General features: G+C 40.6%; 1 protein-coding gene across 7 annotated transcripts in view; it reads left to right on the top strand.

The window, feature by feature from the left end:
* MEP1B (meprin A subunit beta) overlaps positions 1-17467 on the top strand; it is a 37080-nt gene extending 19613 nt beyond the window's left edge. For all 7 annotated transcript variants that reach the window (XM_070050346.1, XM_070050347.1, XM_070050349.1 and 4 more), the window contains 7 exons: positions 654-806; positions 3903-4118; positions 6827-7270; positions 8636-8815; positions 11041-11167; positions 12141-12345; positions 16822-17467. In XM_070050346.1, the coding sequence (XP_069906447.1) occupies positions 654-806; positions 3903-4118; positions 6827-7270; positions 8636-8815; positions 11041-11167; positions 12141-12345; positions 16822-16836 (1340 nt within the window). In that variant the 3' untranslated portion in view covers positions 16837-17467. The remainder of the gene's footprint in view (positions 1-653; positions 807-3902; positions 4119-6826; positions 7271-8635; positions 8816-11040; positions 11168-12140; positions 12346-16821) is intronic.
* The last annotated feature ends 2406 nt before the right edge of the window (positions 17468-19873 follow it).

The following is a 19873-nucleotide window of genomic DNA, read 5'->3' as shown; positions in this document are numbered from 1 at the left end:
ATAAATGGGATCAAATAATCTGGATTGTGGCTTAATAATTTAGATAACTAGGGAATGGCCGGCGTGGCTCAATAGGCTAATTCTCCGCCTGGGGTGCCGGTACCCCGGGTTCTAGTCCCAGTTGGGGCGCCAGAATCTGTCCTGGTTGCTCCTTTTCTAGTCCAGCTCTCTGCTGTGCCCCGGGAAGGCAGTGGAGGATGGCCCAAGTGCTCCGGCCCTGCACCCGCATGGCAGACCAGGAGGAAGCACCTGGTTCCTGCCTTCGGATCAGCGTGGTGCGCCGGCCGCAGTGGCCGTTGCGGGGTGAACCAATGGAAAAAGGAAGACCTTTCTCTCTGTTTCTCCCTCTCACTGTCCACTCTGCCTGTAAAAAAAAAAAAAAAAAAAAAAAAAAAAAAAAAAAAAAAAAGATAACTAGGGGAGTGCAGACTTACAGAAATAGACAATTAATTAAAAATAGACTGGGGGTGGGCAGTTTATTCAGATCCACAGTTACTCATCCCTAGGTTAGCCTTTGCAAACAAGGAGGGGTGTTGAAGCTATCATCACCTTTAGCACCATCCTGGCTTGTCCTATTACTCCTGTGACACACTCACTGGTATCATGCAGATAATGTTGTATGAGTATCAATAATTGTTTTCTGCCTTTTGTAGCTTCTTCCCTGAGTTTTATGGACTCATGCAACTTTGAACTGGAAAATGTGTGTGGCATGATCCAAGGTTCAGGAGATGCTGCTGACTGGCAACGCGTTTCTCGGGCTTCTGGGGGTCCGGAGACCGATCATTCCAACATGGGCCAGTGTGAAGGTAACAGGAGTGATTTAATTCTAGATTTCTCATTTAGTGCTTCGAGCCTTTCCTCTCATTATGAAAGATGGGGGTTTTATCTCTAATTTCTACCAGAATTATTTCCGATCACCCATTAGATTGCTCCTAGGGAATAGGTAGGTCTTGTGCCTTAAAAGAACATAGTTAATTTCTTTGCTTTTACTTTCTCAGTTTGTTTCTTTCTGCATGTCAGAGCAGGGATCTGTGATGCCTCTGTCAGTTCTTGACCACAGCATGAGAGGACAGTACCTCCTGGAAGGACTTTTAGCTCATGGGTAGCAGTGTTTTCTAGTAGCTTACAGAATACTATGTCCTCCCAATGGACAGCTCTAGACTGTATTATTCAGTGTCAGAATTATAGTTGACTGTGATTACATGTTCTGAAGGTAGGAAGCACAGTTTATTTAATTTTCTTCAGATGAATACTTTTTCTCATTTTAATTTTGTCTTGAATTAAGTAGTCCTTTGGCTACAAGTACCAGATTTTATTTTATTTCCTCATTTCTGACGGCATGTATATAAGGCTTGATAGTTCAAGTGATCCAGTTGGGGGTTGAGGTCTTTGATAATTAAAATGTGCTTTCATTTTCATGTTTCAATGCACATGCATTTTTATTAGTCTTTCTGTTTATAAACATTTTATTTTCATTAAAATTTTTAAATTGTTTTCTTTTATTTGAAGGGTAGAGACTTCATCTAATCCTAATCACCTCCCAAAGGCCCCACCTCCCAATACCATTAGCATATGAATTTGGAGGTTTAGTTTCCAATACGGGAACTTTAGGGGAATCTATTGAAATCATAGCACCTGCTTAAGGTGGAAAATAAAAAAATATTTAAAATCAAATAAAGAAATTTGAAGAATAAAGAACTCAGGTCAGAATTGCTAGTTCTGCCTTCCTTTAGAGGTGTTTTAAAAGTTTGAGTTTCCAGATAAAGGAAGCAAAGAACTGGGAAGAACCTTTGAAATTACCAACTCTAGTTATTCCCAATCTAATGAATATAATTTTAATATTAAAATGTGGACTTTACCTGGTTGTTGCTGTACTTTTTTATTATTATTATTTTGAAAAGGAGAGTAACACAGAGAGAGGGAGGGAAAGATCTTTCATTCACCAGTTCACTCCCCAAATGGCCACAATGGCCAGGGCTGGGCCAAAAAGAAACCAGGAGGGGCCGGCCCTGTGGCATAGCAGGTGAAGCTGCCACCTGCAATGCGGGCATCCCATATGGGTGCGGGTTCAAGTCCCGACTGTTCCATTTTCAATCCAGCTCTCTGCTATGGCCTGGGAAAGCAGTAGAAGATGGCCCAAGGCCTTGATCCCCTGTATTCACATGGGAGACCCGGAACAAGCTCCTGGTTCCTGGCTTCAGATCGGCTCAGTTCTGACTGTTGCAGCCATCTGGGGAGTGAACCAGCAGATGGAAGACCTCTCCCTCTCTCTGCCTCTGCCTTTCGGTAACTCTGCCTTTCAAACAAATAAATCTTAAAAGGAAATAGGAGCCAGGAACTCCATTCTGGTCTCCCAAGTGGGTGGCAGGGGCAAGTACTTGGGCTATCATCTGCTACCTTCCCAGGCACATTAGGAAGAAGCAGGATTGGAAGCAAACCAGCCAGGACTTGAGCCAGCCCTCTGACATGGGATGGCAGAGTAGCATGCAGTAGCTTAACCTGCTGCACCATAATGCTAGTCTTCCAATATCTACTGAAAATTGAGTTACTTTTCTTTTTGGTAGTTTAATGCAAAAACAACTTAGAAATTGTTTAAAAAATTTGATACATTAAGATGCTGTTTGGAACTCCCACATCCCATATCAGTGACTGGGTTCAAGCATTGGCTCCACTTCCACTTCTAGCTTCTTGCTACTGTGCTTCTTGGGAGGCAGCATGTGACGGCTCAAGTACTTGAGTTCCTGCTACCCAAGTGGGAGACCTGAATTGAGTTTTGGGTTCCTGGGTTTGGCCTGGCCCTGCCCCAGCTGTTGCAGGCATTTGGAGGGTGAACCAACTTATGGATGATCTCTCTGCTTGTCTATCTCTGTCTCTCTGCCTTTCAAATAAATAAAAATAAAAAATGTTCAGCAATGGGCATGGCAGCAAATGCCCTAGTTTTCTGGCTGAGCTTTTTCTCCTGCCCTCACAAAGGATGTTTACTTCCCTAGAAATACTTACAACTTCACCTTTAATTACAGTGTACAAAACTACACCTAAAAAAGTTTCACACCCTCCTTCTTAATTAATATCCAATTCTGTTTTCATACTTATGGAGGGAGATGAATACTCTTTAGCATTTGCAAGTGGGAGCTATTTCAACTGGGAACTGGACCAGGATTGAGAAAATTTGAAAACTGTTCCTTGCAGAGTCTCCTTTTTTGTCTGCTGTTTAGGCACAACCTGAAGTCTCACACTGGATTTATTTAAGAGGCAGAGAGACACAGAGACAGGCAGAAAGAGAGAAACAGAGACAAATGGAGAAGAGAGAGTTCCTATCCACCAGTTCACTGCCCCAGTGCCTGTAATGGCTGGGGGGCTGGGCTGGGTCTGGAGCTCGGGGGCAGGAACTCAACGTAGTTCTACATGGTAGCAGAGACTCAACTTCTTGAACCATCATCTGCTGCCTTCCAGGATCTGTATTGGTGGTAGGCTGGCATCAGGACTGGAAGTAGGAACTGAATTCAGTCACTCCAATTGCATTCCAACTGGCATGTTAACCACTGTGCCAAAGGCTCACTCCTGGATTTTTTTTTTAAATAGCAATTGATGCTTAAGCTTGCTCTATCTTTACAGCTCATAGAAATCAAGGTAAGCAAAAATCAGCATGCACCTGAAAACTCCAACTACTGTAAGTAAACAATTTCTGAATGATGGAGATGTTCAGTTTTATTCCATTATGTCAACCAGCTAGCTTTTCCAAGTGCCAGACATGTAGCTTAGGCTTCTGAACTTTCTACCTTGTGATTTATATCTTGATGCTAATTATACTTCATGTAAAGAATTTCCCACTGCCATTACAAACACACATTGCTGTACCCAGTATCTATTTTCTCTCAATTCTGCTTTTACCCTCTGAACAGGTTCTGGTTTCTTCATGCATTTCGACAGTAGCTCTGTAAATGTGGGGGCCACAGCAAGGCTGGAAAGTAGAACACTGTACCCAAAAAGAGGATTTCAGTGCTTGCAATTCTTTTTATATAACAGTGGAAGTGAAGATGATCAACTGAACATCTACGTCAGGGAGTATCCTGCAGGCAATGTGGATGGTAGTTTAACCCTTGTGGAAGAACTGAAAGGTACAAGATCAACGTTCCTTTTTTTTTTAAGATTTATTTTATTTTAAAGACAGAGTTACAGAGAGAGAGAGAGAGAAAGAGAGAGAGAGAAAGAGAGAGGTCTTCAATTCCAAATGGCTGCAACCATCTGGGCTGGGCCAGGCTGAAGCCAGGAGCCAGGAGCTTCTTGGGCTATCCTCCACTGCTTTTCTAGGTACATTAGCTAGGAGCTGGATCTGAGGTGGAGCATCCAGGACTGGAACCAGTGCCCATATGGGATACTGGCACTGCGGATGGTGGCTTAACTGGCTATGCTGGCCCCATGATCAAGATTCTTATTGTTCAAGTTCAGAATGAGGTGATCTCAGCTTTTTTTTTTTTTTAATACAACAACTTACAATGAGATTTGGACCACTAAATCATTACTATGCCATGGAACACAAATGAGGAGTCTTTGTAGGCTGTGTTATCCAACACTTGCTTAAGAGACTGGAACTCAGTCTCAGGTATCATGGAGTTCACTTTGTCACGTAATCAAAACACACTGTGAACTGGCTTAGGCAAAATCTGCAGAGTTTCTGGCTCAGTGTAGCTCCATTATGTAGCTGAGAACAGAGGAACTAATAGTACTGGGCCTGTCCCTGAGCATTGTTGGGGACCTCTTATTTTATCCCAAATGGTTTTGTCCATATAGACAGGTCCTTTGACTGTTTTACAAGCTTACCTCTTAGTATCTCCTCAGACTGGAAAAGGGACTGTTCTTTTAATTTCCAACTAAAAAAATAAATACCAGTGAAGGATTATGATCATTATGATTTGAGTTAAATAAAACTTGTGTAGTGATTCTTGAGTGGAGAGTGGTCACCCATCTTGCATACCAATCTCATGTCAAAGAGGCAGGCCACGATGGTCACCTACTAAAGCACATGGTGAACAAGTGGGGAGGTGTGGGCTGGTAAATAGACTATTGCCTCCTCCACATATTGACCTTTTTGGTTGAATGAATTGAGTAAAATCTATTATAAAATATTAAAAATGGATCTATAATGTATAATACATCATGCCATTTTCCCTATGTTTAACAATGAGAAAAAATCTAATATTTTTGTTTGTGAATACCTGTGAACAATAAGGTTCTTCATCTCACTAACACTATACACATGTTGTGTATCTGTTATGTAGGAAATCCTATATAATATACTATTATATTTGATATACATTATGCATCAAATATGAGTCTTGTATATAGAAGCCCTATAGATAAGCCATATATAGTAATACAAACATTATATTATTGTGTATTCAAATGTATATTACTATAAAAATAATATACTTATTTATTATTGTGCAGGCTTAGAAGAGGGATCTTTCCTTGAGTAATCTGTAGTCTATTTTTTTTTTTTTTGACAGGCAGAGTGGACAGTGAGAGAGAGAGACAGAGAGAAAGGTCTTCCTTTGCCGTTGGTTCACCCTCCAATGGCCTCCGCGGCCAGCGCGCTGCGGCAGTTGCATTGCGCTGATCCGAAGCCAGGAGCCAGGTGCTTATCCTGGTCTCCCATGGGGTGCAGGGCCCAAGCACTTGGGCCATCCTCCACTGTACTCCCGGGCCACAGCAGAGAGCTGGCCTGGAAGAGGGGCAACCGGGACAGAATCCGGCGCCCCGACTGGGACTAGAACCCGGTGTGCCAGCGCCGCAGGCGGAGGCTTAGCCTATTGAGCCGTGGCACCAGCCCTGTAGTCTATTCTTAATAGACAACAATATAAAAGGCACTCAAGGAACTTTCTTAGGAGTTCAGGACTTAAACTGATAGTACTGATAGTAACTGGTGGAAGTTCTCATGCAAGGTTCTTGTTCAGTCTAGAACCTGTACATAGACAATAGCATTTACATAAGTTGGAAATTTCTTATTGTTTTCAACCAATTTTGTTTTGCATTAAATGCTGATATATTTAAGTTTTAAATCATTGCATTAACAACTAGCTTGGCATGAATTCCTCAGATATTGTTTACCTAGAGGCTTCTGAAGATTTTTAGTGTACTGATTATTTTAGTATGTGATAAAAAAAAAAAAAAAAGGTAGCATCCCATGAGACCTTTTTGGTTGAATGAATTGAGATATTGGTTAAAGAAGAAGTGTAGATTGGAGATAATGGAAGTGGTACCAAATATCAGATAAATACTTGTGATGTTGAGTCCCTGGTAAATGATCTAAGGAATACATTATAGGCTTTCTAGAGTTTGGTGGGTTCTTGTTTAATAATGCCAAAAAGTTAATTGAAAATTTTACATGTGAGGAATGTATTCCAGTCAAACTATAAAAATGCTCATGAAGATTTGGTGGAGCATCACAGGAATCTTGGGTATAGGAGTTAGAATATTGGGTTTGCTTGACTTTTAACTAATATAGGATGGCTGGTAGCTCATAAGCAGGACGTAGAGTCCTCAAGAGTTAATCTGGTGCTTGCTCACATATTTCTGGGAAAAGGTGACCTCTCTGAGAAACAACTAGGAAAGAATTCAGATAATCTAGAGACCAGTCTGAGCACAAAGAAATACTTTGAAGTAAGTGAATCTTAGCCAAAAGAGGGAGAAAACCATACCTCTAACCTGTAGGACTCAGTAGCCCTTGGGTGATCATTTGTCTACCAAGGTTAGAACTCTAATGTTGATTTGCACATAATTCATAGTATTTTGTCTTCTTTGAACTAACATGATAACTCTTTTGCAGAAATACCAGTTGGGAGCTGGCAACTTTACCATGTAACATTGAACGTGGCCAACACATTTAGAGTGGTGTTTGAAGGACGCAGAGGCTCTGGTGCATCATTGGGTGGTCTGTCTATTGATGACATCAATCTTTCAGAAACACGATGTCCTCATAACATATGGCATATAAGGAATTTCACACAGTTCATTGGCAGCCCAAATGGAAGTCTGTATAGCCCTCCATTTTATTCTCCTAAAGGTTATGCCTATCAAATTTACTTAAATTTAGAATCTACGACTAATGTAGGGATATATTTCCACTTGATCTCTGGAGCCAATGATGATCAATTACAGTGGCCATGTCCTTGGCAGCAAGCCACAATGACATTTTTGGATCAAAATCCTGATATTCAACAGCGTATGTCTAACCAGCGGAGTATAACTACAGATCCATTTATGACCACCGGTTCGTGACTCATTTTCTTTACTGCTCTGATAGGACCATTGCTCTAGGAGGATCAGATTAATTGGGAACAAAGGTTGCACAATTACCTAGGAAATTTTGAACTCTGAATCCCAAACATAGAAAATATTTAGGGGAAAGGTTTCAATGATTAAGGACAGAGTCTCTGAAAATAAGGAAGATATTGACAGTATTTTTAGGCATTGATGATGATCCTTGAATTCCTAGTGTTCTTCCAGGAGAGTTGAGTCTAGTCTGACATGCCTAGGTTCAAGATGACCTTGAAAAAATAATCTTTTGGAATCCCAGTGTTCTTAGTTGTAATAGTAATCCTATAGATTTATTATGAGAACTAGTGCTGGTCAGTACGGAAGCTTAAGATCTTGAATTCTCATGCATACTGCCTTGTTCATATGCTGGGATTGTTGAAACAATCAGTTATTGGAATGGTGGTGATATTTGACTACAAGGAAGATGTTGGGCAGGTGCACTGGAGTGTTATTGGGAAGGGTGTGGGAATGGATTACAACCTTTTATTGAAGAACCCTAGAGGACTTGCAAATAATGACATCATGCCCTGACTCTCTAGTCTCAAAAGCAAACAGTTTCAGAAAGCAATGGTCATACTTCTAATTTCAATAATCTTTATCTATGTGAACCTAATAAAGGAAAAAAATGAAGTTATGGCATATTGACTAGCATGCCAAAATGAATTCTATATATGAGAAAGTTGATAAAGAAAAATAACAATCTGACAGGAAAAATATAATAATAACAATGGGAGTTGTAGGGATTTGACAAACAGAACTTCTTCACGTTTTTTCCCAAAATGTTTTTTCTTGAATGACATTGAAAATGGTTCAGAGTTGAATAGGTTATCACCTTTTCCCAGAATTCATGCTTCTTGTTGTCTTCTACTCCTGAACAACTTGACTTTGTAATATTAATAATTCAGTTAATGAGATAAATTGTTCTGTTAATATTAAATAGTCTCTCATCAATGCATTGCTTTAACTCAGTTAAAAGGACTATCTGTAACTCAGAAGTCACTAAGGAAAGATTCTAATAGTCAGGAGTGTTTTTATACTGGCCAGTAAGTACAGATGTAATGTATCCCTCCTTGGAAACCTAGGAAAGTGTGAGTATCTCTTCACTTATGTCCCAGAGTGTGCCCCTCCCTGCCAGGCAATTTCATTTCCTTTGGACAGTTGAAATGACCAATCCTCCATAGTTTACAGGGAATATATCACAAGTCAATAGCATCACTTAATTATTTTGGGCTCTATCCTTCACATCATCTGTTCTTTCCTGCCACCAAAAGCTATGATGATGCTAAACATGGTCCATTAATATAAATTGCTTTTTCAGATGATGGAAACTATTTGTGGGACAGGCCTTCCAGAGTGGGACAAGTGGTGGTTTTCCCTAATGGAACAGAATATAGCAGAGGTAGAGGCTATGGAACCAGTGCCTTTATAACCTATGAGAGGCTGAGAAGCAGAGATTTTATAAAAGGAGATGATGCTTTTATCCTACTGACGGTAGAAGGTATGTCAAGAAAAAAAGTTTGTCCTTTTCATTATTGGGTTGTTTTTTTTGTTTGTTTTTTGTTTTTTTTTTTTGTTTTTTTTTTGGACAGGCAGAGTTAGACAGAGAGAGAGAGAGAGAGAAAGGTCTTCCTTCCGTTGGCTCACCCCCTAAATGGCTGCTACGGCCAGTGTGCTGCACCAATCCGAACCCAGGAGTCAGGTTCTTCCTCCTGGTCTCCCATGCGGGTGCAGGGTCCAAGGACTTGGGCCATCCTCCACTGCACTCCAGGGCCACAGCAGAATGGACTGGAAGAGGAGCAACCGGGACAGAATCCGGCGCCCCGACCAGGACTAGAACCCGGTGTGCTGGCGCCATAGGCGGAGGATTAGCCTATTGAGCCGCGGCGCTGGCTTCATTATTATAATAGTCATTAATTATTCACTGTGTTCTAGGCTTCATTATTAGATATATCATGTAGAGATGTGGGAGAAAATGGACATGAATGAATTTTCCTTTGGTATGAAGCATTAACAATATGAAAATAATTTAATTTAAAGCAGTGAGAGTCCTAGGATAAATAATTTAATTACTTACATGTGGAACAGTGGTAGAACACTTGAGATAGGAAAATCTACTTAGAAATAAGTTAAAATGCAGCTGTTCCTCCCTAGGATTATACTCCAGGATTACAGAAATAAAAATATCTCACAAGCCATGAAATTAACCTTGAAATGGACTGTCTTATAATCTGTTTCAGAAATACACACATATACAGACATACATGCAAATACATGTACATACACACACATAGACACACATTTATACATAAATATAGGCAGTAATAATATGAATCTATTCTATAACCTATTCTATAACGGTAATTTCTTACCCGTGGCAGCAAATAAGCATATTTTCTAGAATTATGGTCGCTTCCATATTGTATGTAGTAGGATTTTCGTTCATTTACTCTTAGAGACCCACTTGTATTTTATGGAATCAGAATCTTCTTTGTGATGAAAAGTGTAATAATTAAAAATCATGAAAGCTTTATTTCAGTGTCCATTACAGTAAATCTAGATTACACTTCTTGGAAAACACATTCAGTCAAGAGAAAAAAACATTTATTTATTTATTTTTGTATTTTTTAATTGACACATCCAATTGGAAATTTTTATGGATTACCATATGATGTTTTAATACACATACCAATCAAGATAAGCACATTCATTTCCTCAAACATTTATCATTTCTTTGTGATGAGAACATTTAACATTCTTTCCTTTAACTTTTTGAAATATACAATACCATGTCTGTGTCTGTGGTCACCCTGCTGTGCACAGGAACACCAGAACTTCTTTCTCTTATCTAACTGTAGCGTTCTCCCTGTTCACCAGTGTTTCTCCATCCTTCCCTCTCCTCCATTCTCTCCAACCTCTGGTAACCACTCTTCTACTCTCTGCTTCTGTGAGATCAACTTTTCTAGATTCACATATGAGTGAGGTCATGTGGAATTTGTCATTCTGTGCTCAGTTTATTTCATTTAGCCTGACATCCCTTAGGTCCATCCTCGTTGTCACAAATGACAGGATTTCATTTTTTATGGATGAGTAATATTTCACTGTGTATACACATATGAACCACATTTTCTTTATCCATTCCTCAGCTGACAGACACCTAGAAGGAGTCCATTTCTTGACTATTGGGAATTGTACTGCAATAAACGTAACTGCTCTTCTGTATACTGGCTTCATTTCTCTTGAAAATAACAGAGAAGACATTTTATGTAACAGGGAAAAGGTCACAGATTCATTAACTTTCTTTGATTCTATTTTGATCAGAAGCAACAAAAACACTGTTTAAACATCATACTTGGCAAGACGCTGGGTGTCTTCCTTGAAATCTCCAACTTGCTCCACTAGGCAAGAGACCCATGACCTTCAGCAAGACCCTTAATTACTTTATACTTCTGAGCTTTAGTTTTCTTTGCTGTCGGGAGCTGGTGCCCCTGAGAACTCTGACAGCTCAGGCAGTGTGTGGTTAAGCTCTAGCTGCAGCAGCCTTGGTTCCCTTTGCCTACTTCTTGAAATTTCATTGCCTGTGACTGCTACAAGACTAAGTTTTAAGGTTAACTGAATTTCTTACACACCTGAAACCCAAACACCTTTTATTTTTGAACTTAAAAATCAAATGATTGCTGCAGCAAAGGCTGATTTCCATCCATGCTCTTCTCTTCCCCTTCTTAGACGTCTCTCATCTCAATTCCACACAAAGTCAGCCAGTTCCAACCTCTAGCGTTGATGACCTCTGCTCAGAAATCACATGTGAGAATGACGGCATCTGCACTGTCAGAGACGGTAAAGCTGAGTGCAGGTAAGTGGTCACTTAGAAGCAAGCTCCCCTCTCTTGTTAGAAGTTGTATTCCTGGGGACAGCGTTGTGGTGCAGCTGGTTGAGCCACTACGTGCAATGCTGGCATCCCATGTTGGAGTGCTGGTTGGAGTCCTGACCACTTTACTTCCAATCCAGTTCTCTGCTGATGCCCCTAGGAATGTAGCAGAAGATAGCCCAATTACTTGGGCTCCTGCCACCCATGTTGGAGACCAGGTTGAAGTACAGGGCTAATGGCTTCAACCTGTCCCAGCCCCAACCATTGCATCCATTTGGGGAGTGAACCAGTGGATGGAAGATCTCTGTCTCATTCCCTCTCTCTATTACTCTACCTTTAAAATAAATAAAATACGTTTTTTAAAAGTTTTATTCCCATAATGTAGGACTAAATACTGATAATTCATATGAATGACATCAGTGGATTCTCATCTCAGAGCCATTCATAAATTATTTAATTTTTTGCTCTTCATTTGAGACATTGGATAACCACAAGTCCAATGAACTTATTTATGAAAAAATAGCACATTCATTCCAATTGCCAGGAAAAGTCCTCATGAGTTACAGATATGATTAGGTCATCATAATAGTTGGGATTTTTAAGTGTGACTGTCCCATTTTTTACATGAAGATACAAGTTCTGAGAAGATCTTGGCCAATGTGTAAAGCCAGAAAATGGAGAACTAAACTTTCTCTTTTACCTTTGCTTGTTCCCTTTTCTACCTTGGAGCTGCTATTCTGGAGTTAGCTTAGGAATAATTCTATTTTTCCCTTCTGTTTCACCTGATGGCCTCCTGGTGCCAGTCTAACAGTCTCCCTCTGGTCCAGAGTGGGTGAAATAGTTCCATGCGTCAATGACTTATTGGTGATCAAATAGACTAAAGATAATCAGCACCTTTAGTGCTAATGATTTCCAAAGTTAGGTCAACTCATAACTGAGTCATGTTCTCAACGTGTAGGTGTCCATCAGGGAAGGATTGGTGGTACTCAGGAGAAAGGTGTGAAAAGAGAGGTTCAACCCGAGACACCATTGTCATTGCTGCTTCCTCTACTGCCGCTGTGTTTGCTGCAATGCTAATAGTCACTCTTGTCAGTGTCTACTGTACCAGGAAGAAATATCGTAAGAAGACGAGTTCTAACACAACAGCTATGACTCTGGAAACTGTAAGTTGATTCTGATATTTGATTATTCAAAACCTATTGATAAAATCATATGGAGAATAATTAGGACTTTTTTGATATAGTTTTTCGCCCCTATCTTCATCTTTTTGTTTCCTACCCTGGAACTGATTTGTGACTATTATTTCCTGTTGTCTGCAGCACAAATCAGTGATTCTGAAACTGGGGCCCATGGAGTCTTCCGGGGCAGTTCATAATCCTCCTGGAACCAAATCCCAAATTGTATATAGTTATGTGCTTTATTTCTGGAATGTGGGTAGTCTTTGACCTTCCTGAAAAGCACAATTGATTTTTCCAACAATTCCCAACCCTCTCGAAGCTGAGGAGAGGTGGCCTATAAGTGCTTTGCTCTAAATGTCTTAGAGAGGTGGCTGAGGTCAGACCTGTAGGAAAGGGGTACAAATGTGTTTGGAGAAATTTTCTATTAAAGAAAGTTCTAACTACTTGTGGTTTCATGTGGAGTTACTCTTAAGGCAAGCTTTCCAAATACAGGGTTAGCAAGAGTAGGCAAGTCTAGCACCTGGGTCATATGAGGCAGGTAAAATAATTTGGTCTGGCCCTGCCAAGGCAACTGCAGGCAGGATTCGTGGTTCAATAAATCTATAGCAGACGAATTTTTCACCAGAAGCCTTTTATTTGAAGACTATAAACTTCATGCATCTCATAACTTTAGAAACAGTGATTCTTCCCCCTGTACCCACCCTCCTACCTGCATTCTCACCCCTCTTCTTCCTCCCTCGCCTATTCCCATTCTTATTTTTTACTAAGATCTATTTTTAATTAACTTTATACACATAGGATTAACTCTATACTAAGTAAAGAGTTCAACAAATAGTATGAAAAAAAAAAAACCTCTTCCTCAATAGTCGAGACAAGGGCTGTTCAAAGAAATTGCATCACAAAATGTCAATTTGACTTCTATAGATTATCTTTTTGTTGTTTTATTAGTTATCACAGATCAGGGAGAACATATGGTATTTGTTCTTTTAGGACTGGCTTATTTCACTAAGTATGATGTGTACTGTTTCATCAATTTTGTTGCAAACAACGAATTTCATTTTTTTTTTTACTGCTGTGTAGTATTACATGGTGTACATATCCCATAAGTTCTTTATCCAGTCTTTGGTTTATGGGCATTTGGGTTGATTCCGTATCTTATCTGTTGTGAATTGAGCTGCAATAAACATGAACATGGGATACAGAGAACTTTTTCATATGCTGATGTCATATCCTTTGGCTAAGTTTCCAGGAGTGGGATGGCTGGGTCATAAGGTAGGTTTATATTCAGATTTTTAAGGTATCTCCATACTGTCTTCCACAGTGGTTGTACTAGTTTACATTCCAACCAACTGTGGATCAGGGTACCTTTGTCCATGTATCCTTACAAACATTTGTAAGCCATTCTAATGGGGGAGAGGTAAAACCTCATTGTGATTTTGATTTGCATTGCCTAATGACTAGTGATCCAGAGTATTTTTTCATGTGCCTGTTGGCCATTTGGATTTCCTCTTTTGAAAAATGTCTGTTTAAGTCCTTGGCCCATTTCTTAACTGGGTTGTTTGTTTTGTTCTTGTGGAGTTCTTGATCTGTTTTTCTATTCTGGTTATTAATCCTTTATCAGTTGCATAGTTTGCAAATAATTTCTCACATTCTGTCAGTTGCCTCTTCACTTTGCTGAGTATTTGTTTTGCAATACAGAAACTTCTCAACTTGATGTAGTTCCATTTATCAGCTGTGAGTCTAATTGGAGCTCCTCTGAAAGTGATCTTGTGTTTCGCTCATGTACATTTTAGAATCCTTTCTTTATGTTTTACTGCGGAGAGTTGTGGTAAAGATTTTTCTGGTCATGTCTATTAGGAGTTCTATGTGCTTCCTGTACTTGGACATTCCTTTCTTTCTCCAAATGGGAAGTTTTCTATAATTATTTCACTGAAAAGGCCTTCTAATCCTTTTTCTCTTTCCATGCCTTCAGGAACTCCTAAGACCCATATGTTGGGGTCATTTGATAGTATCCCTTAAATCAACACTACTTTTTTAGTTTTCTAATTCCTTGTTGTTTCTTTTTTGTTTGTTTTGTTTTGTTTTTTGTTTTGTTTTTTTTTTTGGTCTGACTGCAAATTTCCCAGAGATTTGTTTTCTAATTTGGATATTCTTTCTTCTGCCTCACTGAGTCTGTTGCTAAGGCTTTCCACTGCATTTTTTATTTGTTCAATGGATTTATTCATTTGCAATATTTCATTTTGATTTCTCTTTAAAATCTCAATTCCTTGAGAAAATTTTTCATTCATGTCATGTACAGATTTCCTTAGTTCATTAATTTTTTTCTGATTACTTCTAAGTAATCCTGCAATCAATTCTTTGAATTCCATTTCTGGCATTTCTTTAATCTCTTCATCTACACATTCTAGTATTGAAGTGTTGTGTTCTTTTGGGGATGTCATGTTGTCTTCCTTATTCTTGTTTCTTGAATTGCTTAATTTATTATTAGGTATTTGTGGAGATACTTTTTTTTTCTCCTATGATGTCTTATCTCTGGACTACAGGCTTATTGAAGTGTCCCCTCTTTCAGTGAATACCCAGAGTGATGTGCTGGGTGTGGTCAGGGAGCTCTGTGTAGTGCTCTAGGGTGAGTGGAATATCCTAAAGTGACCCCCAAGTTAGGCATGGTAAACTCCCCCCCCCCCCCCTTTTTTAAATCAGAGGGGAGGTTTGTTCTGCTCTGTTGGTATATTCTCACACTCACATCCTCTCTTCAAATGAGGAGCACTAGCCCCACTGGGTATAATATTCATCCATGCTGCCACAAGAACCACACAAAGGATCCATGCAGTCCTTGGTCTGAGCATGGATCCCACAGCAATGACCCTCACCAGGGAATCAGGGAGCCCTGGGCATGTGGAACCACCTACAGTGACTGCCCAAAGTCCCAGCCATACCCTGCACTCCACCATGCAGCCACAGTGTTTTCTCAGTCCAGGCACAAGCCTCCCATAGTCACAAGTAGCTAGTTCCCTGTCAATGCTCCCAGCCAGACTCAGAGGTCTCTTCTCAGCTGGTTACTGAGTGTGTAGACACTAGCTGGCTCAGCTGTTAAGTATGTCCAAAATGGCACTGGCACACTCTCAACTTGTCATAGGACACTGGTGTAGGGTGGTTGGGGAGAGAGAAAGGTGCTGCTTTTTTTCCCCTCTAGGTTGGCAGGTGCACTGTCTGCCCCAGGGCTCCAAGCCAGACTTGCACCAGGCTCTTCCCACAAGCTTTATCACCAGTGGCTTGGGCTGCTGCAGTCTGGACTCACCTCACTCAAAAGCTTGTGCTGAGTCTCTGGGCTGATGGGGTCCTGAGTTGTGCATGTCCATACTCTCCACATTGGTCCCTCTAATTTGCATGGAATTTCCTTTGGAAATGATGATCTTCCATCTGCTGGTTCACTCCCCATATGGCCACAATGGCTGGGGCTGGGCCAAGCTAAGCCAGGAGCCAGGAGTTTCTTCCAGGGCTCCCACATGGGTGCAGGGGCCCAAGCACTTGGGCCATCCTCCATTGATTTCCCAGATTCCTGACCAGGGAGCTGGATGGGAAGTGGAAGAGCCAGATCTGCCAGAGGCCATACGGGATGCTGGCATTGCAGGCAGCAGCTTAACTTGCTATGCCACAACGCTGGCCCCATTTATTTATTTTTAAACAGTGATTTAAAACTTATGATTCAAAAATAAAAGAAATAGGTCAACCTATGTAGGGGGTTGTCAACTTAATGGAAGCTGTACCTGTGGACCTGATCTCCTAGACCGATGGTGATAAGCTAGCAATTGGTATAGGGCAAGTAGACAAGTAGGTAGGAAAGGACCAGATATCTGGGTTGATGGGACAGCCAGAATATTCTCCTGGAAACTGGAAAATGTGAGAGCTTTACAAGGGCTCTGACTTTGTAAGTGAAAATTGGAAGAAATGAAAGAAAAATGGTTAGAGAGAGGAGAGAAAGAAGGGAGCTAAGTCAATAAGGGTGTTGGGGGGTGCTTTCAGAATGTCAGGGACTTGGAAGGGATATCAAGTGGAAAATACACACACACTCACCCCATAACATAAAGAGAACTGCTTTGCCTGTGAGTCATTGAAAGATACCCCCAGGTGCAAGGAATCAACTTATGTTTTCCTTAGCCTAGGTATTTTTACAGTAATTTGCTGATAACAGAGCCTCCAGATTCAGATCAGACTTAGACTGACTTTTATGAGACCAAAGTGTGTGCTCACCCTGATGTCTTAGCATCTGATTAATGTGAGTCTGGAAGGCCAGAGTATCTTCCTGGAGACTGGGAACAGGAGTCACTTGCTAGCTGGGAGGGAGGCCAGGAGACTGTTGGTGGGGACCTCATTTAAAAATCAGACTGTTCCATTGTGATTCATTTAAATGACAGGTTTTAAATTTAGAAATTAAGTCATCAATTGTTCTTTCCCTTTTAGCAACATGCTTTTTGAAGATTAACTCAACAATACAGCCAACCAATGAAATTTACGAAGATCTTTCTTCATGGACTTCATCTCAGTTACATCACAACCACCTCATTTTTCTAAAAATGAATCTTTTCTGTCAATAGTTGGATGGACTATAAATCATCATTTTGGTAAAAGTCAACTTGATGAAATGTTGCTTGTGTTTCTTTTGTATTTTTTAATGAGAGGAAGCAATTCAGACTCCACTGGGAGGGTAATGCTGTCAATAAAAGAGAGCACAACAATTAGAGACAGCTTTCCAAACTACTGATCCTTCTCTCTGGGGGTCAAGTGAGTCCCCAGAAACATGATCTTCCATGTGGAATCTCAGCAGTAGCAGAGCTGTCCTGTCCTGACTCTTTGGTGAAGCGTGCCCAAGCGTTTTTCTGTTAAAATGCTGATTACCAGTCTACAGACACTGTCACCCCAGGAAGATGTTGTCATCTTTCAGCTCTTCAGAAAGTCAATAAGCAAAATTCCTCGTGCATCCCAAAGAAAATGTGGCTGTGACCTTTGCTCTTGACCAACTCCTTTTGCTTTGACTTGACCACTTCTACCTCTTGGCAGCCATTGTTTTGATTGTGCTTTTCATAAAACATTAATGATTTTACCATTATTCCACCTAAGCATGTCTGTTCTTATTTCAGTTTGAGCAGAATTCATGTTGATAGAGCCTGTTTTCAAACTATCGTCTTGTTCTTCTTAGTGCCTCAAACTACATCCTGTTCAGACGTGTTGTAACAGGTTAGTAAGATTTTATTTTAGTGGGAAAACTGATATCCATGCATATTTCCATGAATATTTTGAAGGCCCATATATATTTTTATCTGTTTTAGTAAAATGATTTTCATCAATGTCATGTACCTATATTGAGTACAAATTTTGGTTACCTGTTAGTTTCAGATTTTAAGCTTTTTAATGGTATGAGGATATTTGTTTTATAGTTATTTCCAAAGGTTATGATGAGAGCATATAATAGTTTACAGTAATGTTGATTGGTAGTGAATATTTCTTCAGTTCCATGAGAGCTCTCATCCCACATCCAGTTATCCTTAAAGTGAGTGGAAGTGGAGGCATTCCTGCCTATCATGACCAGTGCCTCCTTGGATATAGCACCGGTAGAGTTTCCTTCCATTACTTTTTCTATAGTCTCTGTTCCCTGTGATTATTCAAGATACATGTCCTTGGGTAATTCAGTAACTGCCTCCCTAGTGGGTGAACTTCAAAAACATTTGATCTAGTTCAAAGCAGAGGTTAGACCCTTTCAATGGAATTTTTCCACCCTGGAGAATGAGGGGATGGGTCTGAATGATCTACAGACCTGTTCCCACACTGGTGCTCTGTGGTTCCTTACAACACAGCAAGCTGTTAAGTTGTGCTTGGGAGACATATGGCTCTAAGTCTCTGATGCCATTTGTTTCTACCAGTTCTGACTGAAAAGGAACAGTGGGTATTTCTGGAAACCAGCTAAAGTGGCACTTCCGTGTGGTTACAGCACGATGACAGTTTTCAATTCATGTGGGCCACTTGCTTTAAAATTATGAGATTCTTGAAGAATTTTTAGTTTGGGACATTGTACATTATTTAAGATGTTGCTTCTGGAGGAGCAACTTAGAAGGGAAGTTTTCTTTTAGCTTCCTGTTTAGACGTTCACATTCTAAGGTCAGCTCGCCTTTCAGTCCAGCATCTGGTGAAGCAGGCACAAAGGAAGGACCAAGTGGTGAGCCAGGAGGGAGGGAGAGAAGCTGGGCAAAACAGCTGAAAGAAGTGGCCCTCTTCAGAGAACACCTTCTGAGGCCAAACCCCACTCACCCAAGGATCTCCCACTGGTTCCTCTGCCTAGGATCTATAATTAACCCAATAACCACGGACACAGAACTTTTGGATCCTTAGAGGACATCCAACTATTATCCTAACCATAACAGTAGTGCACTATTGCAATCTAAAATTTCACTTCTTACATAGAATTTCAAACCACACCACATTTCATGGACAAAATGGTTTGCTATTAGGTAGATACTCACAGACTCTCATACAACTCCTTTTTTTCCCTTTTTCTTTTTTTGGTACCTGGGAGTATTAATGATAATCTGTTTTCTCAAATATTGGGTAAGAGGTTGAACATTGTTTAATCTAAACGTTCAAATGACCTTGAAGTTCTTGCATTTCTACTGATATTAGGCCTTGGGAAGAATAGGACTCCAATTAGACTATCTTCAGTACCACTAATGGTATTTAAATGTGGACTGCAGAAAGGACAGTTATTTTTGGCACCTAGAACATAAAACCAAAGTCCACCACTGCAGTCTGATTGTCAAAGCCACTGCACTAGCAACCTTTCCTAATGCTGATTCCAATGCAGAGATCTAGCTCACATTGGAAAGGAGCTTGCCATCCTTAGAGTTCCTGATTACAGGGAGTGTTCTTTAGAGCTCTCAGATGGCTGGAAAAGCTGTTTTGGAAAAGCATCATTAATCACTGGTCACCTAAACACTTGTGAGATTGGATTGCAAATTAGTCTGGAAGGTGAAAACAGAGCACGCAAGATGGACGGTGCTTTAGCTTTGGGATCATTACTCACTGCTCAGAAGGGAACCCAGAGCTTTTGGAGGGGAAGGAAGGTGCTGTACTTGGGGGTGGGGTGTGTGTGTGTTAAGACTCCATGTAAAGAATTTTATGTTTGTTCTTGTTTAAGCCTCTAGGCAGTTTTTGTCATGGGTGATATTGTTTCTCCTTATTTGACAGAGGACAAGTATTAGAATTAGGTCGGTCTGGCCTTCACCTTGTGCTGCTTGCACTCAGCGAGTCACCCGCTAAGAAGAACCCTGATTCAGCAGTGGGAGGTGGCACAGCTGGAGGACCTTCCATATACCCCTATGGGGTCAGCATTCTAGCACAGTGGGAAAGCTGCTGCCTGCTGGCATGCTATAAGGGCACCAGTTCTTGTCCCGGCTGCTCCACTTCCATTCCAGCTCCCTGCTAATGCCCTGGAAAAGCAGCAGCAGATGGCCCAAGTGCTTGG

The sequence above is a fragment of the Oryctolagus cuniculus genome, chromosome 10 (genome assembly GCF_964237555.1).
Source record: "Oryctolagus cuniculus chromosome 10, mOryCun1.1, whole genome shotgun sequence".
Taxonomy (NCBI): Eukaryota; Metazoa; Chordata; class Mammalia; order Lagomorpha; family Leporidae; genus Oryctolagus; species Oryctolagus cuniculus.
The sequence above is the reverse complement of the archived record's forward strand: the minus strand, read 5'-3'. Positions and strand labels throughout refer to the sequence as shown.